The sequence below is a fragment of the Heloderma suspectum genome, chromosome 4 (assembly GCF_057233095.1).
Source record: "Heloderma suspectum isolate Gila_16-S chromosome 4, 16-S_ref, whole genome shotgun sequence".
NCBI lineage: Eukaryota > Metazoa > Chordata > Lepidosauria > Squamata > Helodermatidae > Heloderma > Heloderma suspectum.
This window is the reverse complement of record NC_139461.1, coordinates 315,892,955-315,919,694: the sequence shown is the minus strand read 5'-3', so window position 1 is coordinate 315,919,694 and position 26,740 is coordinate 315,892,955. Positions and strand designations below refer to the sequence as shown.

Here is a 26,740-nt window from a genome sequence, read left to right as displayed (position 1 = left end):
CCCCTCGGCCTGGGTAAGCACTCCAGGCTGCATGAGGCTAAGAGGAGCTCTGCTACATCGGGAGGCAAAGTGTGAGTGGCAGGGGAAACACGTTTTTTCCTCTTTCGCCACATGCAGCATGTCACACCCACTGCCAGCACGCGGCAAAGGCCCAAAAGCTCATCACTCGCAGCAAACAACACAGAAAGGCCACATCAGGAATTGACCTGTCCAGACAAAGCCCCCCCCCCCCCGACTCTGGTGGTGGCCAGAAGCAACAGGCTTGCCTACCCCCCTCCCTCAGTAGAGCCCCATGCCATCCTGGCCCCTATCGCCAAGCAGCCAGTTCAGCCACAATTCTGTGGAGTGATCCTTTCCACACTTTTCCCAGGCAGGCACCTTAAAAAAAACAAAACACTGTTGCTTGTGAACATGCAAAACTTGACGTAACAGGATTTCCTGGGCAGGATGTTCTGGGCAGGGAAATCATCAGGTTAGGGTGTGGCACTTCCTCTAAACCCGATCACCATTGGCCTCCCAAGCCACTCTGGGTGGCTGAGGCAGCCTAGTAGAGCAACCTGAAGGAAAGCCAGGCTGAATCAGCCACGCGCTGGGGAGCACCAACCTTCTCCTCCTCCTCCTTTGTGGCCTGGGTGGAGTCAGTGGAGCAATCACGCAAAGGAAGGAAGGGGAACTTCTCTTGCAAGCTCTGTAGGGTGATTTAAGGGTCTTGAATCTATGGGGGCGGGGAGAGGAATGGAGATTTCTCTAGATCGTTTATTTACTCTGTAGTGAGTCTCAGAAAATGAGGCTTCCTTCATGCATTACTGTTCCCAGCAAGGAGGATTATTTTTATTTAATTATTTTTATTTATTATTACATTTATATCCCAACTTTTTTCCTCTTGCAAGGAACCCAAGGTAGTTTACATGGTCCGCTCCATCTTAGCCTCACAATGACCCCGGGAGGCAGGTTAGGCTGAGAGCCAGTGACTGGCCCAAAGTCACCCCGTGAGCTTCACGGCCACGTGAGGACCAGAACCCAGTCTCCCCAGTCCCGGTCCAACACTCTGACCACTGTACCAGACTGGCTCTCTAACGGTGTACAGTCATGTATCCCAACCTCCATGATCTCTTTGTAATATAGAGATCAATTTCCACACAGGAAACTGTAATTTATGTGAGGCCCTTCTCAGTCTATTCACCCTTTCCCAGGAAAAGCCAACAAGGAGCGAATGCAGTCTTCAGCCGGGAAGCCCCTCTAAGAGCACCCAGGGTGTTTTAAGCTTCCTGCATTATTTGCTTGGTGGACTTGCATCCCCCCTTGAATGGGAAGGGACTTGGGCAGGGGAGCTCCTCCTGTCATTACTGCGAGCTAAATCGCAACATCGGAAGGATTTTTAGACATATCTGCTTATGAGTCAAGCATGAGGTTTGCCATGCGTGCAAGAGTGCTCAGCGTAGCCAAGTCTGACTTGCAGATAGACGCGCATATGGCTGACAGTTCCTTTCCCTATGATGGTGTGCTGAGGGGTGTGACGTGAAGAAGTGCTTCTGTAGTCACTGCTGCAATGGTCACCTGTGCAAGTGGCCTTGTCCTGAAAGTGCTCCCAGCAGCCACCTGGGCCTCCTGAAGGCCCCTCACTCTCGAGAAGACCCCGATGGGCAGAACCAGCCCACCCTGGGTAGGGCAGCGGCTGGGCTGCTATTCCAGACAAACATGATACCCCCCCCAGCATGGCGACTGCCACCCATGCAAACACAGAGCAAAAGCGCAGAGCAGACAGATGCATGCAGTCCTCTGAAAGCGGCACACTTCCTTTCTCCAGCACTGGGCTCTACTAGGGGTTAAAACAAATATGTACACACAGATTGAAATGGGCCCCTCAAATGTTGCTAAGCTGCTTCCCTTGGCACGGGAAGCAGAAACAGCATCCATGATGAGTGAGTACAAAGTCTTATCCTGGCCAAGTGCAATCAGACAAAGATGAGGTGCCTTAAGCCAGCCCCAGGGGCTCAGTCACACCCCACAGCCCCAGGGCTGCCTCTAAAAAATCTTTGCACACTTCCGTGGGGCCATGAAATAAAAGGTGGATGTAAACTGTGACCCTCCTTCAGCCCCAAAGAAGATCAGATGTCTTGCAGGGTCCCAGAAAGACCTTCAGGCTCAGCCCTGGCCCGGCCTCATCCACCACTTGAGGAGGCTGATTCCTGCCTGCCCACACCAGCCTTCTCCTCCAGGAATTTGTCCAATCCAGTGGAAGCTCATGGCTTCGATTTTGGTGGCGCTGTGATTCCATTCTGGGTTTCAGTCAGAACCAGCCAGAACCCCAAAGGAGCTATCCCAGGTGCTGAAGCCATTTGGGGGATAGGGTTCAGCATCTTGGGTAGCTCCTTTAGAGTTCTGGCTGGTTCTGACTAAAACCCAGAATGGAATCATGGCCCCACCGAAATCAGAGCCCCCAGCCCCCAGTAGTCCAATCTTCTTTTAAAGCTGTCCAAATTGGTGGCCATCACTACATCTTGTGGTAGCAAATTCCATAGGTTGACTATGCGTTGTGTGAAGTACTTTCATCTGTCCTGAATCTCCCACCAATCAGCTTCATAGTCCCAGATGTTGTAACCTTTCCTCATAAGGCAGTTGCTCCAGCCTCTTGATCATTTTAGTTGTCCTTCTCTGCACCTTTTCCAGCTCTAAATATCCTTTTTTAGGTGCGGGGACCTGGACACAGTATTCTAGGCATGGTTGCACTATACATTTGTATAAAGACCTAATGCGAAAAGTCACTGGAAAAGACCCTGATGCTGGGAAAGACTGAAGGCAAAAGGAGAAGGGGACGGCAGAGGATGAGATGGCTAGATAGTATCACCGATGCAATGAATATGGGCTTGGGCAGGCTCCGGGAGAGAGCGCAGGACAGGAAGGCCTGGCGTGCTGTGGGCCATGGGGTCACGAAGAGTCGAACACGACTGAACGACTGAACAACAAGTATAATATTGGCAGTTTTATTCTCAGTTTCTTTCCTAATTATGCCTGACATGGAATTTGTCTTTTTTACAGCCCCTGCACTCTGGGTCAACATTTTCATCAAGCTGTCCACCACAACCCCAAGGGTCACCGCTAGCTCAGATTGCATCAACATATACATGAAGTAGGGATTTTTTGCCCCAACCTGCATTACTTTACATTTGCTTACACTGAACTGCATTTGCCATTTGGATGCCCATTCTCCCAGTTTGGAGAGATCTTTTTGGAGCACCTCACAATCCCTTTTTGTTTTAGCCACCCTAAATCAGTAAACTTGGCTATGTCACTGTTCATTCCGAATTCCAGATCATTTATGAATAAGTTGAAAGGCATTGGTCCCAATACCAAGGCTCCTTCACACGGAGTTTTTATCCTGTGATTGAGAGCGCTCCTTCACAGACGGACGGACATTTGTGGTCTCTTTACATGATGCCCATCACCCTGCTGTGACCCTCCAGGGCGTCTCCTGCACTAAATGTCCTTTGTTCCGTTTTTAAATTGATCGCAGACAATGAGCTATCAAATTACCCCATTGTGTTCCGCTTCAGTTTCCTCCTTGAAAAGAGTAGAAGCAGCAAAAAGAGGAGCGAGATATGGAAGACTCAGATACGGGGCGGGGGAAGAGGAGGGGGGAAGGAAGTGTGTGTAAAGGCAGTCAGTTCTGATCCTGCATTTAAAACGGAAGCAGAAAGCCCCATTTTAAATGCAGGATTTTAGGCTGGCGTAGAGATGCCCCCAGTGTTTACATTGCTCCATTGGGAGAATTTACCACTGATTCCTACTCTCTGCTTTCTGTTCTTTAACCAGTTAGTGATCCATAGGAGGGCCTCTCCTGCTATTCCATGACTGCTACGTTGGCTCCAGACTCTTCGGTGAGGGACTTTGTCAAAGGCTGTTTGAAAGATCCCGGTATTGCTGCAGGCCCGTAGCACGCAGCGGGCTGGGAGGATACCTGGGGTTTCATCAGAGATGGCATTTTCCTTCTCATAGAATCATAGGAGAGTTGGAAGGGGCCTACAAGGCCGTCGAGTCCAACGCCCTGCTCAAGGCAGGAATCCAAGTCAGAGCATCCCGGACAGGTGGCTGTCCAGCCTCGTCTTGAAGGCCTCCAGTGTGGGAGAGCCCACCACCTCCCCAGGGAATTGGTTCCATTGTCGTATTGCTCTTACAGTCAGGAAGTTTTTCCTGATGTTCAGCCAGAATCTGGCTTCCTGTCACTTGAGCCCATTATTCCATGTCCTGCACTCTGGGATGATCAAGAAGAGATCCTGGCCCTCTTCTCTGGGACAACCTCTCAAGTACTTGAAGAGCGCTATCCTGTCTCCCCTCAGTCTTCTCAAGGCTAAACATGCCCAGTTCTTTCAGTCTCTCTTCACAGGGCTTTGTTTCCAGTCCCCTGATCATCTTTGTTGCCCTCCTCTGAACCCTCTCCAGTTTGTCTGCATTCTGTGCTTGATTTCTCTGGGAAAAGCTTCAGATCAGAGCTGAGGTGTGTGTTGGAAGCCACAGCACTCTGGGGAAGCTGCAGCCACCACCGCCTGCCCAGCCTGGAAGCAGCTGGGACCCCGTGGCAGCCAGAGACGCAGCGAGGCAGGAGGGAGGCACACCAGCATAGCACTGCCCTCAGAAGGTGCGCTCCTTCCGCTGGCTGCACAACGAGGAGAGGCTGGCTTTCCGGCTGCATGAAGTCAGAGCTTCCTGAGCCTCCGAGAAGGGGCTGCATCCCCCCCTCCAGTCCCCTGTGCCAGAGGGTTGCATGGGGCCTTTTTGCCCATTGGCTGCCTGTGCAAGTAACAGGGAAAAGGTCATCCGTGGCAGCTTGCTGACTCAAGCGCCCTTCCTTCCTCCCTGCAAATGACTCCCTGCATGCAAAGTTTCTCAGCAGCACCTCAGTCATCAGCCTCCTGGGAGTAAAGAGCCGCCCAGTGTCTCCCCTGCCCTGGCTTCTGTCCTCCTCTTGCACAAGGGCAGAGCCCACGAAACAGCAGCCTGTCAGGAATGGTTACGGCACCGTTGCTGTGACCTGTGAGCCGCACCCAGCTCCTGGGCTGGGCAGCCGCGGGAGGGGGAGGCTCCTCCCGGCTCTCTATAAGAGGCTTCCTGAGCCCTCTTGAGATCCATTCGGTCACAGCCAGCAGTCCAGAGCACCCAAGCAGCCGTGGAGTGAGTGAGGGAGGGGGAGAGAGAGAGAGATCATGGCTGGTGAGTCCAAGAGGCCAGCACACATCTGGGTTGGCTGCAAGCAGGAGCGGAGATGGGGGGTGGGAGTGGAGGATCAAAGGGGTCTTTGGGAACCCAGCAGGCAGAGCAGCTGCACTCCCTCCCAGGTGCCTCTGCAGAGAGGGGGGCTCTGCACCACTCAGACGGGCCCCCAGCCCCACTTGTGCGGATCCCAGCGGCAGCCTCGGGGCCTTTTCCACTGCCCCACTGCTGCCAGGCCTAGGGCAGCCGTGGGAGTCCTTGGCCAGCCAGTGTCATGGGAGCCCACCACTCCTGAGCACTAGCCACGCTGGCTGGAGCTGATGGGAGGGGCCCCAGCAACATCGAGGGGCACAGGATCCCCGCCCCTGGCTGAGGGGGTGCTCTGCTTGACGGAACAGGCCAACACGGATGGGGACGATCTGTGGAGGGAGGCAAGCAGGCCGGGCTCATCGCGGGCCTGGAGGGAAGCCTGGGCTAGACAGTCACAGCCCACAGCAGGTCAGCCATGCCAAGCAGGGGCCGGCTAGCTCAGGAAGGGGCTGGAGGCCTGAGGCATGAGTGGGGCTGTGGCTTGGGGCAGACCCCCGCTTTGCGCACAGAGGGACCAAGCTGGGCCCGGCAGCATCTCTGGGCAGCGCAGGGAGCGGTCCCGCCTGCAACCGGGAGGGAGAGCCGTGGCTGCCAGTCGGAGCGGACAAGGCTGCGGGGACTCAGGCCAAGGCCCTCCCGGCGTCCCCGCGCTCCTGTGGCAGAGCGGGGGTTCTCCAGCAGCGCCAGCCCACCCGCTCCCCAGGCCTCCCTCCCGCCAAGGGGCGACCGGCGGGCAGCGCGCCTTCCCGGAGCTGCAGCGGGAGGCAGCCCGCCGCCCGCCGCCGCTTGCTCAGGGCAGGGCTGCCTCGGCAGCTGCCTCCCGGCAGGCGACCCAGACTGCCCTTTCCCCAGGCTACCTGCTCCCGCGTGTGCCGATGGGGCGGCGGGAGACGACGCCGGCGGGCGTGTCGCTGCTTCCCCACTGAGAGGGCCATCATTACGCGGGGAGGTGGCGGCGGCGGCACCTGCAGACAAGCCTGCGCTCGCCGACCCGGCTGGGGCGGCGGCCTCCGGGCCGGCCCTCCTCCTGTCTGCAGCCCAGCCTGGGCCAGCGCGGGGACCACGGAGGGGGAGCTCTGAGCGCCTCCTCGGGGAGCCGGCATGCACTGGCGGGGCAGCTCCCGCGCGGCGGGGCCAGGTTCGACAAAGTCCGGGATGCAGTGGGGTCCCCATCGCCGGCGGCGGGGGACGCGCCCCGGCCTGGCCTGCCTCTCTCCGCAGGCATCGACGCCCGTGTTGTCCAGCTGCTGAAAGCCGCCTTCTCGCGGCGGCCCTCCGCACGCAGCAGCCCAGCGCAGCCACGTGCTGGCAGATTGCCAGCCCGCCCGAGCCCGAGGCCCCAGGCCCACGAGCCGCTGCTGCTCGTAGCGGTACTCGGGCATTTAACCGTGATTTGGCCGGGGGGCGCGGGGGCGGGGGGCTGTGCGCGTGGCCAGGCCCGCGGGCGCTGGCCGGAGCCGATCCCTGTGTGGCACGCCGGAGAGTATTGCCTCTGGAGTGTCCATGCGCGAACAGCCCCATCTGCACAAGCCCGTCCTGCTGGCATTTGGCTTTGGCCCCGGGAGGGGAACGTGCCCACGCGCTGCGCCACTGGGGGGTCATCTAGCCCCTCCCGGAAGCACAAGCAGAGCCAGTACGGGATTCACACCAGGCTTCTGGAGGGCCTGTGGGGCTCAGAAGGCCCCACAGACCCTCCAATGCACTGGACGGAGGGCATTTTCTCCCCAGCGCACCCTGTCCCGCTCAGGATTAGGGGCGGGCCCCAAGAGTGGATCCTTTGCCCTCTGCCTGCCCTCCGGGCTTCTGTGGGCGTGAAAGGGGCTTTTGCAGGGGGACTCTGTGCCCCCGAATCCTCGGCTCCCCTTCGACGCAGGCCATACCGCGTGGCTCTTGGGTACAGCGACGCTGAGCGCCCCGACGACCACATCACGCACCGCCCGTCCGAGCGAGCGGCTGGTTCTCAAGCGGTCCACGGGGTCCGAGCGACAGCGGGGGGGGGGGGGCCGCAGGAGAAGCTGTCCTCGCTGGGCTCGCCGCCGCCGCTGTTCCGGCTTCGGGGGCACGCAGAGCGAGGAGCGCGGGCCCCTGGCGGTGCTCTCGGGATCGCCCTGGCCGCGGTGGCGGCAGTCCCGCTCGGCTGCCTGTCGCCACGGTCCGAGCGGCTCCGTTCCCCCTCCCCCTCCAGCGGCAAGCCCTGACTGGAAACGGGAGGAGAACGCCGCCGCGCACCGCACCGACCGGTACGCTGGCACCGAGCTGCTGGTGCGGCGCGGACAACCCTTCTCCGTCGGCCTGCGCTTCCGCGGACCAGCCCCGGCGGCGGACAGCCTCACCTTCACCGTCGAGACAGGTACGCTCGCCCCGCCCGGCCTCCCTCCCTCCGCTCCGAGCGGGACGGGGCCCCCTGCGCCGGCCCCCTCGCGCGCCGACACCCGCGGAGGAGCGGCGAGGCTGGGTGGCCCCCCCGCCCGCCCGCCGCGCGGAGGGGCGTCCCGGCACGCCGGGGGCTGCGCACGGCCGCCCCGCGCAGAGGCAGCCCCCTCCTCCGCCGCCTCTTTCTCCGCAGGCTCGACCGCCGCCCTGCAGGCCAAGACGCGCGTGGCGTTCGGGATCTCCGCCGCGCCGAGCGGCGGCACGTGGAGCGCCGTCCAGGCCTCCGCCGCCGCGGACGCCCTGACCGTCTCCATCTCGAGCCCCGCGAGCGCCGCCGTCGGGCGCCACCGGCTGGGCCTCAAGGCCGGCAGCGCCGGCAGCGCCGCCCTGGGCACCTTCGTCGTGCTCTTCAACCCTTGGCTGCCAGGTGCCGGACGCGTCCCGCCAGCCCCGCTCGGAGCCGCCGGGCGGGCCCGCCTCCCGCAGGCCCCCGCGGGCGCTGCGGGGCGGCGGCGGGCGCTGCGGGCAGGAGGCCCCGCGGGAGCGGCGCCGGGGAGCGCGCCCCGCGCGCCCTCTCGGCGGCGGGGCGAGGACGGGGGAGGAAGCGGGACGCGCAGGCGCCGGACCGCCAGCAGCAGCGGCCGGAGCACCGCGCGCTTGCCGCCGTGCCCGGGGAGGATCCCCCCGCAGCCCAGGCTGCCCGCGCGCGCGCGCGGCCGGGAGGCGGCGGCCGCCGCCGCCACCACTGCCGCGGGGAGCTCGTGTCTCTCTCCCGTGCTGCTGCGGCTGCTGGGGCGACGGGCGGGGCAGCTCCGGCAGGCCGCAGGCGCCGCGGGGCCGCGGCTCAGCAGCGGAGCACGCGCTCTGCCTGCGGCAGGGCCCGGGCCCCCAACTCTCCCCCGGAGAGGCGGCGGTGCGGGGAGGGGGATCTCGGGTGGCAGGGCAGGGGAAAGGCCTCTCTCTTCCTTGGGCCCCTCAGGGGAGACAGCCCCCGACGGGCAACCGGAGGCCACCCTGGGCTCGATGTCGGACGAAGAGCTCGACCTGCGACAGCGCGTGTCCCGTGCACCTGCTGTGGGCCCTCCCCCTTCCTTCCAACAGAGCAGGAGCCCCCCCCCCCCGATTTTGAACCTGCCATGGGCTGCGGAGGCCTGGTCCCAGCACAGTGTTCCCTTTCTCACGTGGGAAAGGAAGACGGACGGTCGGACTCGGCAGCCACAAGGCCCTAACCTCGTCGCATCCCTGCCCCGCCCCTGCGCAGCTGCCCTTCCCCAAACCTCCTTCTTGGATGTGCTGGAGAGAGTGAGCTCTTGCCTCTCGAAGGGAATTTCTGAAAAGAATATTAGCAAATACAACAAGAAACAGTGTGAGGGCTGGGCTGGATGGGGGATCCTATGGGCTTGTGGCACATTGCACATCCCAAGGAGATCTTGGGGGAGGCAACAGAGGCAGTCTCCCCCCACACACACCACCAGTGCCTTCCTGTCATTTGGCTTTCAGGCGATGATGTGTTCATGGCTGATGATGTGGAGCGTGCGGAATACGTCCTCTCGGAGTTTGGTGTGGTCTTTGCAGGCAGCTCAAACCGTATCTCCAGTTTTGGATGGAACTTTGGCCAGGTAAATGTAAAGCGGGGGGATTTCAAGCTACAGATGGAGAAGTCTTTGAGAGGTGGGTGGATGGGTGGGTTTGAAAACAATCCCCCACCCTGTTCAGAAATCCCCAGGGCGTGGCAAGCTGAGCCCTCTCCAACATTTGTGGCTCAGCAGAACCTCCCTCGCCTGCCGGTCGCCTTCCTCCTCCCTGGCCCGGTTTCCCCACATGTTCTCAAATTTACCAAGTGTGTGTGGGGAGGGGGGTGGCAGCTGAGGCCAAAGTGGGGTGCTCTTCTGCGCTATTCCTTGATGGCTGGTGTGACTCCAAGAAATATCAGATTTAAAAAATAGTTCCTCCTGACTCATTGGCCAGAAAGGAAAGGGTGTGTGTTGGGGGGGTACCCTTCATTGCCCAGCCTAGGAGGGCTTGTGTGTGGACCTCTCAGACTTGGGAAACGGACAAAGAAGAGGGCGGGGGATGGGGACGGAGGCGCTGCCCAGCCTCAGTCTGAACACGTTTTGGAGCATTCCCTGGAAAAGCCAGAGATGCTTCTCAGAATGCAACCCAAAAGGAAGACTCACCCCTTTGGCACCAAAGTCGGCAGGTGTCGCACCTCAAACCCAGAAGATGGCATTTTGCCTGGGACCATTGCCTGGCTACACCAGGACACCACTTTAGAAAGCTCCCTCTGTGCCAAGAAGGGGGTGCTGGTGAAAATGAGCTTCTGACTTTGCCCCAGGGGGTGAGAGAGCACAACCAGAGCTGACTTAAGGCTCTTTAAAAGTAAATACACTTTAATCAAATGAAAACAGGCCACACAGGAAGTCTTAAGCTATGAATGGTTTACAGAGAAAAGCAAATGCGAAAGAACATCACATACAAAACTAGAATGTAAAACATGCAGTGATTACAAAGAAAATACATTTGTACCCATGAACTACAAAGCCATGTGACTTACATGTAAAGATTATACTATGCAAAGTAAACTACAACTTAACTCTTGCTGAGGCTTATTAAAAAAAACAATATTAGAAAAACTACCATTAGAGTATCAAATGGAATAGCTATGACATACAAAAGTTATAGTACGCCCAATTAGTGGCAATTTGAATTGTTGCTTAGCTCCATTTAAACTTCAACCAGTCCAAACTAGCTAAATGCAATGTTTAAACCTTTCACCTATACAGCAGTATGGTCTAAACCTTTAGAGAAAAGAGAGAAAGGGGGGAAATAAAAGAAATGTGTAGCTAACCCAAGCAGAGATCTGAAGAACAGGCTTTTGCGGACCAAGAGGAAGACTGAAAGAGGCCTCTCCTAGAATTCAAGATGTAGAACTCAGCAAAGTCCAGCTAGGAAAAATTAATCCAGGCAGCGAAGAGAATGTTTTGAGATGGAAAGCCTGGCGAAGCCTGAGCCTCACCAGAGAGCAAAATAAAACAGGGTGGGAATGACACCAAGCTGCAGAGAAGCTGGCTTGCGGGGAGGTGGCCCCAGAGGGTCTCAAGGCCGAGGGAAAACACGTTCAAAAAAAGGAAGGAGGACCCTTCTTCTCTCAGAGGAAGGCAAGGACCAGGCCAAGGCCAAAAAGGCCCCTGAAACAAAGCAACATCTGACAACAAAGCTCAGAGGTAAAAATCAAGCAAGCAGGGGAAGAACAAACTGAGTGTTTTTTTCTAGCAGGGTGCAGTTCCAGGTTGCTTTTTAAAAACCTCCTGGCAGCCTCAATGTTCCTGCTTTTGATTGGCTCTTTTTCCTAGTTGCTTACTGGAAAATTTGGAGCTTGATTGGTGAACACCATGTTGGGGTGCAGAAACCTGCAGGGACAGTTTTCCATCATTGTAGGCAGCTGATGTTACCCTAAGCCTGATCAGGGTACATGGGAAGACTCCGGACTCGTGGAGCTGCTAGCTGCAGGGACTAGCAAATGCTGAAACCTTTTCTCATACTGCTCCATTGTTCCATGGCTGGACCACAGCTTTGTCAGCATGGTTGCCTGCATCTCAGACTTCCGGCAGCAAAACTTTCTGCCCTCGAGGAAAGACAGGCCTGCTTGTGAACCAAAGTTTCCCTCCCATTCTATTCCATGGCTTCCTTCTAAGCCCTCTGTCTCCAGCACTTGAACTCAAAAAATTGACCTGAGTAACAGCTGGTGGTGCAGATGGCAGAATGAGACCTTTTGCTTCTCTCATATCTTCTTCTGCCCAGTTTCAAGATGACATTCTGGATATCTGCCTTTCCATACTGGACCGGAGCCTAAGCCACCGCAAGGACCCGACTGCTGATTTGCGTCGCCGAAATGACCCCAAATACGTTGGGCGGGTGCTCAGCGCCATGGTACGGAAAGGCTTGTCTCATTCGCCCTTTTCACCCAAAGACTGCAGGCAGGCACCCCTGTGCAGAATGTAGACAAGAGCGGCTCCCACCTTCTTTCCTACCTCTGTAGCACTAGCCCTGATCCAGACACAGCAGCTTTGGAAGAGCTGCACGAGTGCCGCACATCGTGTAGGCTGCTGCGAAGGCAGAGCGGGTGGCACAGGGGCACTCATGGCAGGGGGAGGAGCCTTTCCCTAGTCCCGGGCTGGGGGGGGCAACTTGTGGACTTCCAGATGTTTTGGCATACAACCCCCATCACCCGTCACCATTGGCTGATGAGAGTTGTAAGTTAAAACATCTGGAGGGCCATCAAGACCGCCCACCCACCTGCCCACACACCCTCACCACTGATCACAGCTTCACTCCCGAGGCCTCCACAACTCAAGGAGGCAGTGAAATGGACTAGATGGCAAGCGGCTTGCGGCCTAGTCAGTTTCATCCCCTCAATTGCCCCCACCCCTTTGGAAAGATGGTTTTGTACTGGAGGGGGTGGGGGGCTCACACATTTGAAAGAAAATGTGTGTGTGTGTGTGCGTGTGTGTGTTTAATCACAAAATGCTGGGGCAGCTGCCATGAGGAAGGAAGCCGTTCTCGTTTCTCTTTCTAGGGCTACCATCTGTGGTGTACATTCACAGAGCAAATGAGGAGATCCCACACATTTCCTTTACCTTCCAAAAGAAAAACTAGGAGAGGCTTGAAAACCAGCCCAAGCTCTGTGGCATGTTTTTCCTCTCACCCGCCCCCATGCCAGTATCACAGGGGCTCTACAGCCGGCGCAAAGAAAGCACCTGCACTCTGGCCTTTTCCCAAGCATTCCCTGAAGTGCCCCCCAGCCTGTCCCAGCCCCCCTTTGCCCAAAGAGCGGAAGGACACGACAAGCGCTGGGTGCTCCTCCAGCTCTCGGAAGACCTGCTGCAAAGGCCAATGAGATTCCCACCGCCAGGAGTGCGGAGGGAGGGGGAGGCCTGTGCAGAGGAGGAGGAGCCCCCCAGGGGACCATGACTGCAGCCCCATCCAAGCGGCTGCTTGGGGCCGGCGGGGTTGTCGAACCCATGCTTGATCCAGCACCTCCCGCCAGCACAGGGCACTGCAGCTGCATCCCGAGCAACACCCCTGCAGGGGTGCCACAACCCTTTCTAGCCACAGAGCAGGAGCAAAGGCCACGTGCCCAGCATCTCTCTTGCGGAGTCCGGGCCTCTCTGAGCTATGTCCTGCTGAACCACATGGGCTTCCGTCTGAACCGTCAGCCAGCAGAGGACAGCACTTCGTGTCTGATGGCGTAGCAGTCAAGAGTGTCCCCACTGGGGCAAGTCTCGCTTGTGGGCCTCCCATGGAGCATCTGGCTGCCCAGGGTGGGGACAGAATGGTGGACTAGGTGGGCCCCTTGGCTCTGATCCTACCTCAGGGCTCTTCTGAGGTTCTGATAAGTTCCAGCCCCTGACCACTGGGGAAGGCCATCTGTCAGATGTCACAGCAGGGCGGCAAGAGCAGCAGGCAGCGGGGCGAGGTCAGCCCAGGAGGGCCTGAGTCCAGCTGGGCACATCAGCAAGAGGGCTGGCAGGAAACAGAGGGGCCTGCTCCACAAACGTGTTGCCCCCCCCCCACTTTTCTGGCTGGTTTTCTCCTCACTTTGTGGAAGGATGTGGAACTGTTCGCAATGGGGCAGGGAGTGGGGTGGGGGAAGGGAGTGGCAAGGCTCCCCGCCCCCTTGCTCCCTCCCCAGAGCCACTTGGGACAAGGTCTGGGTGGGGTTGTGCATCGGGTCCCCCCCCCAGAAGTTGAGATAAGCTGGTGCAGGTTTTTGTCTTCATGAAATGTGACCTCTCCAGAAGAGTGGCGCTTCCTGGCTGAGAAAATTTCTGGATTTGCACACAACCAGTGAAGCACAAGCACCCGTTGCATAATACAGCAACCAACGGATGGCCGGGGAAGGTCCCCGTCAGCCTCAGGCCAGCGTTGCCTTTTGTGGCTTGTTCCCAGGTCAACAGCAACGACGACAATGGAGTGCTGCAGGGCAACTGGAGTGGCAACTACAGTGGTGGGGAAAATCCCAGCAGCTGGACAGGCAGCGTGGACATCTTGCGGAAGTGGAAGCAGTCTGGATTCAAGCCGGTCCGGTATGGGCAGTGCTGGGTCTTTGCAGGAGTCCTGGCTGCAGGTACGCCCCTTGGGAGGGCCGAGGCGCCTGCTGTGCCTGTGCGCTGCCGACATGGTGCTGGGATGGGGCGTTTGCTCGAGCCCCATGTTTTGCTGCATCTAAGGAACAGCCAAACCACAGACAGGCAACATGCATTTAGTCTGTGGGGAAATGGATGCATAGAAGCAGAGTCAGGATGTAAAGGGCACTCTGGAACTCCTGTTCCTTGATCGCAATGAGCTTCTCACATACGTGCCCCCTCCAGGAGTGTTCAGAGTTGCCCAGGGCAGAGAGGGAGCACAGAGCCTCTTTCAAGGGGTGCCTGGCCTGGCTTGGCCTGGCCCACCAGGAGAGGCAGCCCCGGAGACCCGGTCCATGGATCTGCTGCCTGGAGCAGAATATAGTTGGGGTGGAAGAGAGGCCACTCCAACTGAGGTGGTGGTGGGCTCTCCCACACTGGAGGCGTTCAAGACGAGGCTGGACAGCCATCTGTCAGGGATGCTCTGACTTGGATTCCTGCATTGAGCAGGGGGTTGGACTCAGTGGCCTTCTAGGCCCCTTCCAACCCTACTATTCTATAATTCCATAATTCTACTTCTAGGCTGGCAGGGGAGGAAGGCCCTGTGACCTGCTGGGTCACCTGCACTGGGCTGGTGGCAGGAATATGGGGCTTGGAGAGGCTGAGCCATGGAAGCCACACTCGCTTTCCTCCACTTCTGATCAGGAGCGAGAGTGGAGGCGGGCAGGCAGGAGGAGGGGAGGTGCACCGTCAAACATGGCGAGCCCTACCCCTCCTGCCCGGGCTGGATTCCCCATCCCGTGGGCAAGGCTGGGGAGTTGTCCAACAGGCAAGGAGCAGGGCAGTGGCGAAGCCGCTGAGTCAGCAAGTGCCCTGTCCAGCAGGGGAGCCAGAAAACCTACCCAGCAGCTCTGGGCCAGAGGACCAAGCACGGCTCGTGGCTCATTCCCACTGCTGCCACCTGACAAGGTGGCCTTTGCTCCAAGCACTGGCTTGGAGGAGGAGTCAGCAGAGGGTAACCCAGAGGGGAGTGCTGGCAGAGGGGCGTGCCAGAGACCCATGCTGGTGCACGCCAGGGACAGCATTCCACGTTCTCCCTCCCTCTCAGTCCTCCGCTGCCTCGGGATTCCTGCGCGCATGATCTCCAACTTCGACTCTGCCCACGACACAGACAAAAGCCTGACTGTGGATGTCTACTACGATGCCTCTGGAAACCCTGTGCACATGTCCGGGGACAGCGTCTGGTGAGTCCTCCTGACCATCCCCGTTGCCGAAGGCCCAGGGCTGTCCAGCACTCGACCCAGCTGTTCCTTCTGCACACAGAGGCAGAGGGGGAGGGAGGCATCTCAGCGCTACAGAGGTTCCCACTCCTGGGCAAAACGGGTCCCCTTGCCCGTTCCTCAGCCGCACTTCTCCATGGCTCTGGGCGGTGCCTGTGATGAGCTTCCCTCCCCAATGCTCGGTGAATGTCTCGCAATGGTTCCCGACTCACCCTCCCTCCACCCCCACCCCCCTCAGCTCATTCAGAACGGCCTTTTCCTACTTCTGCTGCAGCCTCTCCCAAGGGGCCTTTCCAGACATATTTGGCACAGGGCCCTTTCTCTCTTTTTGCCTTGATTGTTCGTGACATCTCCACATCTTTCCCCAAAGTGGCAGCAGTGTGTGTGTGTGTGTGTGGGGTGGTTCTGCTGCAGAGAGATTGCATTTTCCCAAAACCCAATTGCAGCTGAGTGGGCTTCCTTCTCCCATTGCCTTTTTATGTGTACATGTAAACATGTCATGCATACATACAAGAAACGCATATGTTATCCAGGAATATGCACCAAGGAGCATCTGTAGTTCCCTACCAGATGTCTACATACCGGCAAATGCTCATTTAATGTGGTGACACAATATTTGCCTCTGTGGGAAAATGGGATCTGTCCTTCAGATGGGATCTGAAGGGAAGGGCTTCCTTTCAGCTGTGATTGCAAAAGTGTCATCTTGCCAGCTACAGCAACCCCAGGCAGATGTGGGGCCTCACCTCAGCGTTCTTTGGTCTTGGTTGCAGGAACTTCCACGTCTGGAATGAAGGCTGGTTTATTCGGAATGACCTTGGCTCTGGATACAATGGGTGGCAAATTTTGGATGCAACTCCACAAGAGAGAAGTACAGGTGAAAGAGCTGACAGCTGAAGGGGGGGGTTGACTTGTGCACTCAATCACAAGATTCAGTCACAGAACGTTAGAGCTGGAAGGGACCATCGGGGTCATCTAGTCCAGCCCCGTGCTCAATTCAGGATCCATCCAGTCTCTGCTTAAATAATTCCACCAGGTCGTCTGTCCCACTGTCAAAGAGTTCTTACTGTTAGGAAGTTTCTCCTAATGCTTGGCTCCTCTTATGGATTGGTAATGGGTTGAATTGAGGATGGGGAACCTGTGACCGTCTAGATGTTGTTGCACGCCATCTCCTGTCAGTCCCAGCCAACTTGGCCAATGGCCAGGGATGCTGGGAGTTACAGTTCGGCAACATTGGAGGGCCACAGATTCTCCCCCACGCCCCACCCTGTTGGGTTAAATAATCAGAAATAGAGAGTCAGAGTAAATCTGCCATTCTCACAATGTACGCAGTGGGGTTCCTCAAATCATGGAGGACGGGTGAAGTGCCAGATGACTGGAGGAGGGCTAATGTTGTCCCTATCTTCAAAAAGGGTAAAAAGGAGGAACCTGGGAACTACAGACCAGTCAGTCTGACATCAATCCCTGGGAAAATTCTGGAGCAGTTGATAAAGCAATCCATCTGGAAGCACCTTGAAAACAATGCAGTGATTACTCGAACCGAACATGGATTTGTCAAGAACAAATCCTGCCAGACGAATCTGATCTCATTTTTTGATCAAGTAACCTCTTGTGGACCGTGGGAATTGTGTAGACATAATATACCTCAACTTCAGCAAAGCTTTCAACAAAGTGCCCCATGATCTCCTGATGAGCAAATGAGCTCAAAGTGGACTAGATGAAACAAGGATCCGGTGGATCCATAGTTGGCTACAGAATCAGACTCAAAGAGTGCTTCTTTTCCAACTGGGGAGAGGTAATGAGTGGGGCACCGCAGGGCTCAGTCCTGGGCCCAGTGCTCTTCAACATGTTTATTAATGACTTGGAGGAGGAGGTGCAGGGAATGCTGATCACATTTGCAGATGACACCAAATTGGGCGGGATAGCTAATACTTTGGAAGACAGAAACAAAATTCAAAGGGATCTTGATAGACTGGAGCGCTGGGCAGAAAACAACAGAATGACATTTAATAGGGATAAATGCCAGGTTCTGCACCTAGGAAAAAGAAACCAAAGGCACAGTTACAAGATGGGCAATATGTGGCTCAACAACACTACAAACGAGAAGGATCTTGGAATTGTTGTTGATCACAAGCTAAATATGAGCCAGCGATGTGATGTGGCTGCAGAAAAGGTCAATGCTCTTTTGGGCTGCATTAATAGAAGCATAGCTTCCAAATCCCAGGAAGTACTAGTTCCCCTCTACTCAGCACTGGTTAGGCCTCATCTGGACTACTGTGTCCAGTTCTGGGCACCACACTTGAAGAAGGATGCAGACAAACTGGAGAGGATTCAGAGGAGGGCAACAAAGATGATCAGGGGACTGGAAACAAAGCCCTATGAAGAGAGACTGAAAGAATTGGGCATGTTTAGCCTTGAGAAGAGAAGACTGAGGGGAGAGATGATCGTAGAATCATAGAATAGTAGGGTTGGAAGGGGCCTACAGGGCCATCGAGTCCAACGCCCTGCTCAAGTCAGGAATCCAAGTCAGAGCATCCCTGACAGGTGGCTGTCCAGCCTCGTCTTGAAGGCCTCCAGTGTGGGAGAGCCCACCACCTCCCCAGGGAATTGGTTCCATTGTCATATTGCTCTTACAGTCAGGAAGTTTTTCCTGATGTTCAGCCGGAATCTGGCTTCCTGTAACTTGAGCCCATTATTCCGTGTCCTGCACTCTGGGATGATCATCTGGGATGATAGCACTCTTCAGGTACTTGAAAGGTTGTCAGAGGAAGGCCAAGATCTCTTCTCAATCTTGCCAGAGTGCAGGACATGGAATAATGGACTCAAGTTGCAGGAATCCAGATTCCGGCTGAACATCAGGAAAAATGTCCTGACTGTTAGAGCAATACGACAATGGAACCAATTCCCTAGGGAGGTGGTGGGCTCTCCCCCACTGGAGGCATTTAAGACGAGGCTGGACAGCCATTTGTCAGGGATGCTCTGACTTGGATTCCTACACTGAGCAGGGGGTTGGACTCGATGGCCTTGTAGGCCCCTTCCAACCCTACTATTCTGTGCTTCTGTAAGGTCTTTCTTGGACGTGCTGTTTTATTCATAAATGCGCTGGAGTTTGGGAAGAGCAGTGGGGTAGCACTGTGTGGATGCTACCAAATTATTCAGGATGGTGAAAACCCAGGAAGACTGCAAAGAACGCCCCCCCCCCCATCTCTCTAAACCGGGCAACAACCTCAGCCCCAGCAAGAGGTGATCCTGATGGTGTGGAGGGCATGATGAGGCACATCTGGAGGGCGCGTTTAACCCCTCGTCTCCCTGCCATGGCCCCACGGAGGGCCTCCACCTCCCCGCTGCTAGTTGCATCAAGGGGGAAGCCACCATCAGGGCCAAAGTACTGCATGTTAGGGCAAGAAACCCACCTTCACCTATGTGCTGATGGCTCTGAGCAGCTGGTGACTGAGCAGGGAAGGGGCCTTGGGGTCATGCCGGAGAGCACCCACGAAATGGACTGACAGTTCAGGAGAGACCAAAGAGCATTTTTCTGCCCACAACACCTCGCCTGAGGGGCTGTTATGCAGCCCCCTGCAGACGCTAACCAGTCTGGCCCACTCAGAGCCTGGAGGGGCCTGGAATTCCATGGTGGAAGAAAGCCAGGGGATAAGCAGGTCCAACAAACAAGCAAAGTAAGCAAGCGTGGGGTTCATTGCCACTAGTGCAGGGGACTCTTCAAGGGGCACAAGTGGCAAAGGAAAGGAAAGGCTCCTCCTGTGCAAGCACCGTGTCATTGCTGACTCCTATTGGACGCCGCTTATGCTGGTGTTTTCATGGAGACTGTAGCGGGGAGGTTTGCCATTGCCTTCCCCAGTCGTGACCACCTTTCCCCCAGCAAGCTGGGTACGCATTTTACCGACCTCGGAAGGATGGAAGGCTGAGTCGACCTGAGCCAGCTACCCGAGACCCGGCACCCACTAAGCACGCTCAGTCCTCATGGAGCTGTTTTCCGGGATCCCCCGTAGAGGGCCTTTTCTCTAAGATCCTGTGTTTGAGGGTCTCCCCAGATTGCCGATCTGCTCCCTCCTGTGCGTGGGTGGTGCTGTCGTGGCTACATATGGAGTGGCACTTGGAGAACTGAGTTTGCTGTCAGGAGCTGTGATCACACAGATCCATGGAGGATGCTTTTTGCAAGGATCTTTTACCCCACTATTGAAATGAAACTTCCATGTTCAGAAGCAGCACACCTCTGAGCACCAGTTGCTGAAGGACAAACAGTCAAGTGGGTTGTCATTCAGCTGATCTGCCAGGGATGTTTCTAGCCCTTTTTAAACCCACCTAAGTGGTGTCTGTCACCATAAATCCCAAGTGTTAAATGTGCACTGTGTGAATTTGCACTCTCTCGTGCCAGTCCTGAGGCTGACAGAACTTGATTCCTGCCCATGACGCACAAGACACACAGACACACACGTTCTGCCTGGTCCTTTCTGCATGCAACGTAGGGAGTGTCCTCTTTATTTCTCCTAACCCAGTGCTCTGTGCACCTGTGTCCTTTTCTTTACCACCCCCCCCCCCGCCTCAGGCATATTCCAGTGTGGCCCAGCTTCACAGATAGCTATCAAAGAGGGAGATGTGGACCTGGACTACGACACCCCATTCGTTTTTGCAGAGGTCAATGCTGACCGGGTCACCTGGACATACAACACCATAACGGGAGAAAAGAATAAGATCTACTCTGAAACCAAGTCCATTGGCCAGTTCATAAGCACAAAGGCTGTGGGCAGCTACGCCCGCCACGATATCACTGAAGACTATAAATATGCCGAAGGTAAAGCACATCAGTCTCTTTAAATCAGGGGGAATGCTGAGACAGCCCTTCCATCGCAGTGTCTGCAGCCGAGGCCAGCTGACAGTTTGGGGCAGGGCATGAGTGGATCCCAGGCACACAGCGACCCAGGCAGCAGACCCAGATGAAGCTAAAGCGTGTTCAGGCAGCCTGTTGGTTTGTCCCCGTGGCTTGCCTGGGGCAGAGAGGGCAGAACATCATCTGCAGCCACAGCCAAGAGGAGCATCGCAATCTGTCGGATCCCCAAATGTGGCCCGGCCTGAGCAGGTAGCCAACGCGCCTGCCAGCCCTCAGCGCCCTGCCGGAACACGTACTGCTACGATGGCCAAGCGGCGAAGGCCCAAAGAGCCCATGGCTTGGAGACGCTCCGGAGGGAGGGAGGGAGGGAGGGGGGCGTCCACACAGGCCCCTGGCCTGGGCGGCTGCTCAGGGGCCTGCTGCATTTGGGTCATGTAGCTTGGCTGGATTTTGCCACCCGGTTCTGTCTCTTTCAGGCTCTGACAAGGAACGGGCCGTGTTCCAAAAGGCTCGTGCGAAGCTGAATCTGAACACGCTGGAAAGCACGTCAGCCAGGCTGCCAGAAGCTGAGAAGCCCAAAGTCTCTGGGAAGTTCAAAGTGGAGAGCCCCCCAGAGGTGGGCCAGGACGTCAACTTGGTCTTGATGCTGACCAATCTGGCTTCTGCTGCCAAGAGCCTGAAGGCAAATATGACGGCGTGGTCCATCGTCTACACTGGGAAGCCCATCCACGAGGTCTGGAAGAACTCCCTCTCTGTGACTCTTGGCCCGAAAGAAGGTAGCCCTTTTGCACCAATCCAGATGGGGGGGGGCTCCTCAGGGCCAGGCAAGAGGGTGCCGGTTAAGCCACAGAATGTGGGGGGGGAGCAACATTTGGCAACTCCATCCTTCAGCCAGAGATGGGGGAACTCCTGATGCTGTTTGCAAAAGGTCTAGAACACCTGGGAAAGGAGGGCTGTCTGGTTTCAAAGTGCCTGCACCTGGAAGGAACTTAGCTGGCTGATGGGATGGATAGAAGTATCCAAGCCATCGGTCACAGACTGACCTGGGACCCATAACACAAATGTGGAAGGAGGAAAAAGGAGCCCTCCCTTTGCCAGGGGAAGTCCCAGGGTGGACTTCCCCAGCAAGGGCAGGGTGGAGGGTCGGGTCTGGAGGCCCAAAGCAGCAAGTGCTGTTTACGTCTTCAAACCCCACATTTCCTGCACGGCTCCTGGCACAGCCGCCTGGACCTCACCCCCCGCTTAAACTAACCCCCCCCCCCGCCACAGCCATATGTGCCTCTGAACTGAAGATGGCAAATCCTTCCTTTTTCTCCCTCCCTCCCTTGAACTTCAGAGTAAGCTCCTCAGAGTAGAGACCTGATGTTCCTGTTGTTACCCCCTAAATTTCAAGGCGCATTAATGCCACGACAGACACATACATGCATAAATCATGTATTACAGTCCTGTCAACAGACCCGCGGGTGGGGGGAGGCAGTCTCCCATCCAGGCTTTGACCAGCCTCAGGTCTGCTCAGCTTCAGGAAGGTGGGCGCCTCCTGCACCCTCAGCCGCAGCCAGGGCCATCCGGAGTAGCCACAGTTAATGGCATCTGCTGCCACGGGTGTGGCAGCCCTCTGTGAGCCTCAGAGGTGCACCCCTGCCAGGCAGACGTCCTTCTTGGATTCCAGGAACTCGGCCGACTGCCCAGTGTCTGTGCTGGCCTCGACACATCCCCCCCCCCCGCCCCTGCATTTTCTTCCACTTGCTCCGTCCCAGGCAAGCAACACGCAGACAGAGGGAGGGGCTCAGCATTTGCAGCCGTGGGGGGGGGGCAGGGTGCAGAGGGAACTGGATCTCTTGGCTCCTGCAGTCCCTCTCCTCTCCACCCTCCAAGCTAGCAAGGGACTGCCAGAGATCCCCTGCAAACTGGGAGCCCAAGATGGCCTGATCCTGCCTGGGCACCCTCCAGTCATTCTTCCCCAGATCTACGTGAGTGGCATCCCCCTGATAGAGAGCGACCCATTACAAGAGTTGCCAGGCTTGTGGTCCACGTCAGTCCCTGGTGTCAATCGCTTCTCTGTGGCTTTTCTTCCAGAAAAAGCATTTCCTATCAAGATCCCATATGCAGAGTACCAGCAACACCTGACCACAGACAACATGATTCGAGCTACTGCCTTGTGCCAAATAGAAGAGGGCAGTGACACTGTGGTGGAAAGGGACATCACCCTGGACAACCCCACCGTCACCCTGAAGGTAGGCATCCCTGCTCGGCCGCACGCTTGCCCTCCCCTGCCCAGGCCGGGGAGGCTCAGTGGCAGTTTTGAGGGCAGAAATGCCCTCAGTGCTGCTGGGGTCAAAGCTCTACATGCAGGGGCAGCCTGGGCCGGGAAGGAGCCCCTTGGTGGGAGGGGGAGCGGGGTCTGCTTGGCCCTCCCAGCCAGGCAGCCCCCATGTCTGGAAAGGCCTTTGGGGGCTGTGCCCCTCCTCGCCCCCCGCCCCAGCCTAGTGAGATGGCTGGGGTTGCTCTGCTCAACCGAGACTTTGCTCTGGGCAGGTCCTGGGCCAGGTGAAGGTGGGCCAGGAGGTGAAAGTGGAAGTGGTCTTCACCAACCCCTTGGATGAGGAGGTGACAGATTGCGTGGTGCTGGCAGAAGGCAGCGACCTCCTGGAGGACAAGCTCAAGATAGAGTAAGTGCCAGGAGGCCAGGCAGGCAACAGGCAGCCATCCTGCATGGGGGGCTCCCCTCCTCTCCTCTCCCCAGCCACGGATAGGGAGGGAAGGGGCTACATCCTGAATGAAGCACTGATACCCCTCGCCCCTTTGGCCCCCTGCCATGGGTGGCTAGCTTTCTGACTACTCGGGCACAGTCTGTGCACCAGTGGGACCCGTCCTGCTGCATGGCCATCCCAGCTTTCCAAGACACCACGTGCTGGATGGATCGATGATAACCATGTCTGCCCTGCCTTTGGACCAAGCCACCTCCAAGGTGGCTCCCAGCACATACAGCGAGCAACTCAGTGGCCAGGGGCCTCCCCCGGAAGAGGCATGTTGGCGGCCAGCGGCAAGTGCCCAGTTGGCTGTGTGTCCCGTCCCTCCTCGGATGCTCCAGACGAGCTGCCTGCCTGCAGCACTTTAAAGTGCCGAAGATGCATTTATTCCAGGAAACATTCATATATATTTTTAAGCAGCACATTTCATGCTTTTGCAAGTTTAAGAACTACTCCAAGAACAGAAAGGGGAGCCGATCCATGCTGCGTTCAGCCAGCTGCTGCTGCAGACGTGCAGCGCCAGTTTCTTCGTTGCAGAAACACCTTCCTCTGGAGCTGTGTCACAGCCCCTCTTTTTCTGCACTCACAGCCCCCATGACATGGTGAGGCTGATTGAGAGGGGCTGACCTAAGTCACACATTAGGCCTCATGGCCAAATAGGGGCCGCAGCTCGGTGGCGAAGCACGCACCTTGCAAGATCTCGGAAGGCCCCTGGTTCCATCCCTGCTGGTGCCTCCAGGCAGGGCTGGGAAAGAGCCATTGCTGCCAGTCTGGGTAGACAACACTGAACTCCCTGGACCGCTGGGCCGGTGTGGGTCAAGTCCGCTTCTCCTCTCCCCTGAGCCCCTCAGGGCTCCCTGGTCAAAGGGTGCTTCCGACAAGGCCAGCACCCTGCCTCATTCCTGGAGTTGTATAGGGGCCCTGAGGATGTCATCTTCCACTCGTAATCCTCCCCCATCATTTCCCACCGATTTGTCTGTCTTTTTTCTCATTGCGAAAGAAAATCCGTGGAGACAGCAGCACTGCACAGGGCCTTCAGGAGGTCTTCCTCCATCTGGAAGCCCCCGTGATCCAGCACTCACTCCAGGACCCAACACAGGCTCTGGCATAAACCTCCAGCTGAGGCACTGTTGAGGAAACAGCCGGCTGGCCTCCCCTTATGCTGCTTGCTGAAAAAGTCTACCGGAGGGACAGTGAGAAAGGTGCTGCTGGGCAGCCTCCAGGCTCAGAGCGCAGATTTCTCTTGCCACACTAATTGCACCTCGGGGAATTCTGGCCAGCAGCAGCAGCACCCCCCAGCAAAGGCCTTTGCCCAGCCTTGCTCCTGCCAGTTTGGCCTTTTGCGTGCAAAGCAGCCACTGCTCTTCCACTGAGCTCTGGACCCTTCCACTACAGCAGCATAATGAAGTGGGGGTACCCAACCCCCAGGGCTCTGGAGAGATTGCATGACCTCCTTTGGTCCGTGTCTTGTGCAGTGACCCAGGACCCTAGGAGGCAGAGAGAGATGCGCGCGGAGAGAGTGCTAGATGGACTGGGGTCTGTGGCATACCAGTGCATGCTGGCTGCCCCTGCTGGGGCCTGCAGCTCATCTTCTCAGGCGCAGAGAGGGCCAGGCCAGGCCAGCCCCTCACCAGCCACTGTCGCCCTGCCCCACCTCAGCTGACCAGCCCCCTTTCTCCTCTTCCTCCTCCCCCTCCACCACAGGGCGCCACCGCTGAAGGCCAAGCAGAGCTCCCCGGTCCACTTTGAGATCATCCCCAGCAAGAGTGGGACCAAGCAGCTCCTCATCAATTTCTCCTGTGACAAATTTCAAGACATCAAAGCCTTCGAGACCATCAAGGTGGCCAACTGATTCTGAAGGCCAGAGCGAGGCCCTCCGGGCGACGTCTGGGGCAGGGCGTGCTGCACGCAAGTCCTCCGCTGCTGGGACCAGATGCTCCATACGCAGCAGCCTCGGAGTCACCGAGTCTCAACGACACCGTTTTAATACACGCCGCCTTCTTGTATCCCAATTGCATGTTCTCATCTTTTCCTGTCAGTCGTCTCCCTTTGGCAAATCCCCGTAGCCCGAAGCAGCATTCGGAGCTGGACAGTGGCCCTGGCTGGGTCAGACTAAGCCCCATCTGTTTCAACCCCTTGGTTCCCACCGTGGCCATCCAGGAGATTCTGGGCCGCTCACAAGCACGGCACCAAGGGACACAGCCCCCTCCCCACTGGTTCTCTCCCCTGTTCCCTCCCGGACCCGTGTCCGGTAATCAGTGGAGATCTAGTTTCCATTGAGTTGTGCTGATCCATTCCTCCTCCAGGAATTCCTCTAAGCCTTGAAGAGGCTTCAGCCGGTGACATTCCCACATTTTTAGATGCAAACATGGAGGAGATGTGCCCAGTGGCCTTTAGGGCCAGGCCAGGCCACCTGCCACGCTCCCATGAACCTCTTGATTGCGCCTGGCTCCTGAGAGAGAGGAACTCGAAGGGCTCCATCCAGGAGGGGGCATGGCCTGGCATGCAGGGAGAGCATCCCAGGCCCCAAGGGAAGAAGCTTCCTTGAACCCGGGCTGGAATTATAAGGGAGGGACAGGTGGGAACAGAAAGGGAGCATCAGAAAGAAACACCTCACGTGCTCTCCAATTTAGTTATTTATTCTATTACATTTCTATAACGCCCATGAACCGAAGCTCTCTAGGCAGCTCTCAAAACAAAACAATTTTTTTAAACTGATGGGCTAAAGAGTCTTTTTAGCCCTTCAGAATAAAAAGGTCTTCACCTGGCACCAAAAAGATCACAACACAGGTGCCAGGCAAACCTCTCTGGTGAGGGCATTTCACGACTGGGGTGCCACAGCAGAAAAGGCCCTCTCCTTAGTGGCCACCCAGAGAAGGGCATCTGAAGATGGTCTTGGGGTCCAGGCAGGTATATATAGGAGGAGATGATACTTCAGGTAACCTGGCCCCAGGCCATTTCAGGCTTTGTACGTTTGAATTGGTCCCAGAAATGGACTGGCAGCCAACGCAAATCATGGAGCGCTGGCGTAAAAGGCTCATGCCGGCCAGTCTCGGGTAACAATCTCGCGGCCCTGTTTTGAGCCAGCGGAACTTTCTGGACCATTTTCAACAGCAGCCCTGCGTATAACACACTGCAGTGATCCACACCGGAGGTTTCCAGAGTGTGAGTAACTGTAGCTAGACAGTCTTAAACTTACTTGCAAGAAGCACGGCTCCCAGAGGATGTTCAGCAGGGGTCACGTTTCCATGAGGAAGAACCCCACCCTTCACCCTGTGGAATCAGGGAGGCGGAGGATCCTCCAGTCAGGCGTGGCCACGACGTTTTGGGCTCGTGGCACGTCCTACTCCTGGTCTGGGAGTGCCTGGGCAGGTGGGCCGGCTGCCCCTTTCAGCATCAAGGGCAGGGGGAAGGAAAAGGCGGCCATTGGGAGGGATGTCCAGGCTGCTCCCTTTTTCTTCTCGATCATGCCAGAGTGCACGACACAGAATCGGGCTCAAGTTACAGGAAGCCAGATTCAGGCTGAACATCAGGAGAACCTTCCTGACTGTCGGAGCAATGTGACAGTGGAACCAATTGCCCGGGGAGGCGGTGGGCTCTCCCACGCTGGAGGCCTTCAAGACGAGGCTGGACAGCCACCTGTCAGGGATGCTCTGACCTGGATTCCTGCACTGGGCAGGGGGTTGGGCTCGATGGCCTTGTGGGCCCCTTCCAGCCCTACTTTTCTAGGATTCCGGGACGGGGGCGGCAGGGGGCAGCGCAGGGCCTTTCTCCGCAGCGGCTGCCGCCACCGGTTCCCTGGGGCGCTGTGCGAGGAGGGCCCCTTCCGCCTCTCCTCACGGGGTGACTGTCAGTTCGGGGGGCGCCACTCTGTCAGCTTCGCGGGATACGTCTTGCGCGCTCGGAGCCAAAGGAGCGTGCGCGGGGGGCGGGGGGCGCCTCTGCGGTCGCCGTGGGAAGCGGGCCCTGCGTTGCGCGTCCAGCGGGCGGGCGGTGGGGAGCAGCCCGCCGCCCCGGCTCAGCCCTCTCTTCCAGCGCAGCTCGCCAGCTCGCCCCGGGGGTCTCCGG

The 26,740-nt window shown here is 57.2% G+C and overlaps 2 protein-coding genes across 4 annotated transcripts; both read left to right on the top strand.

Moving 5' to 3' along the window:
• The first annotated feature begins 5,122 nt into the window (after positions 1-5,122).
• LOC146349140 (protein-glutamine gamma-glutamyltransferase E-like) lies at positions 5,123-24,678 on the top strand. Of its 3 annotated transcripts, none has more exons than XM_084854614.1 (13): positions 5,123-5,208; positions 7,484-7,648; positions 7,865-8,098; positions 9,172-9,290; positions 11,473-11,601; positions 13,621-13,798; positions 14,905-15,040; positions 15,847-15,950; positions 19,641-19,886; positions 20,399-20,698; positions 21,999-22,156; positions 22,458-22,591; positions 24,377-24,678. In XM_084854614.1, exons 1-13 carry the CDS (start codon positions 5,202-5,204, stop codon positions 24,522-24,524), a joined length of 2,058 nt encoding a protein of 685 aa, XP_084710740.1. In that variant the 5' UTR covers positions 5,123-5,201; the 3' UTR covers positions 24,525-24,678. The 3 variants fall into 3 exon arrangements, with proteins under 3 accessions (XP_084710740.1, XP_084710739.1, XP_084710742.1); XM_084854613.1 differs by having other exon boundaries at positions 5,134-5,208; positions 7,865-9,037; XM_084854616.1 differs by lacking the exon at positions 7,865-8,098 and having other exon boundaries at positions 5,134-5,208.
• On the top strand, positions 5,763-7,475 carry LOC146349141 (uncharacterized; the record flags this gene model as incomplete). Its single annotated transcript, XM_084848362.1, has 2 exons — positions 5,763-6,125; positions 6,228-7,475. Coding segments are annotated over exons 1-2 (1,611 nt in total), but the record flags the coding sequence as incomplete, so codon positions are not given.
• Positions 24,679-26,740: the final 2,062 nt, after the last annotated feature.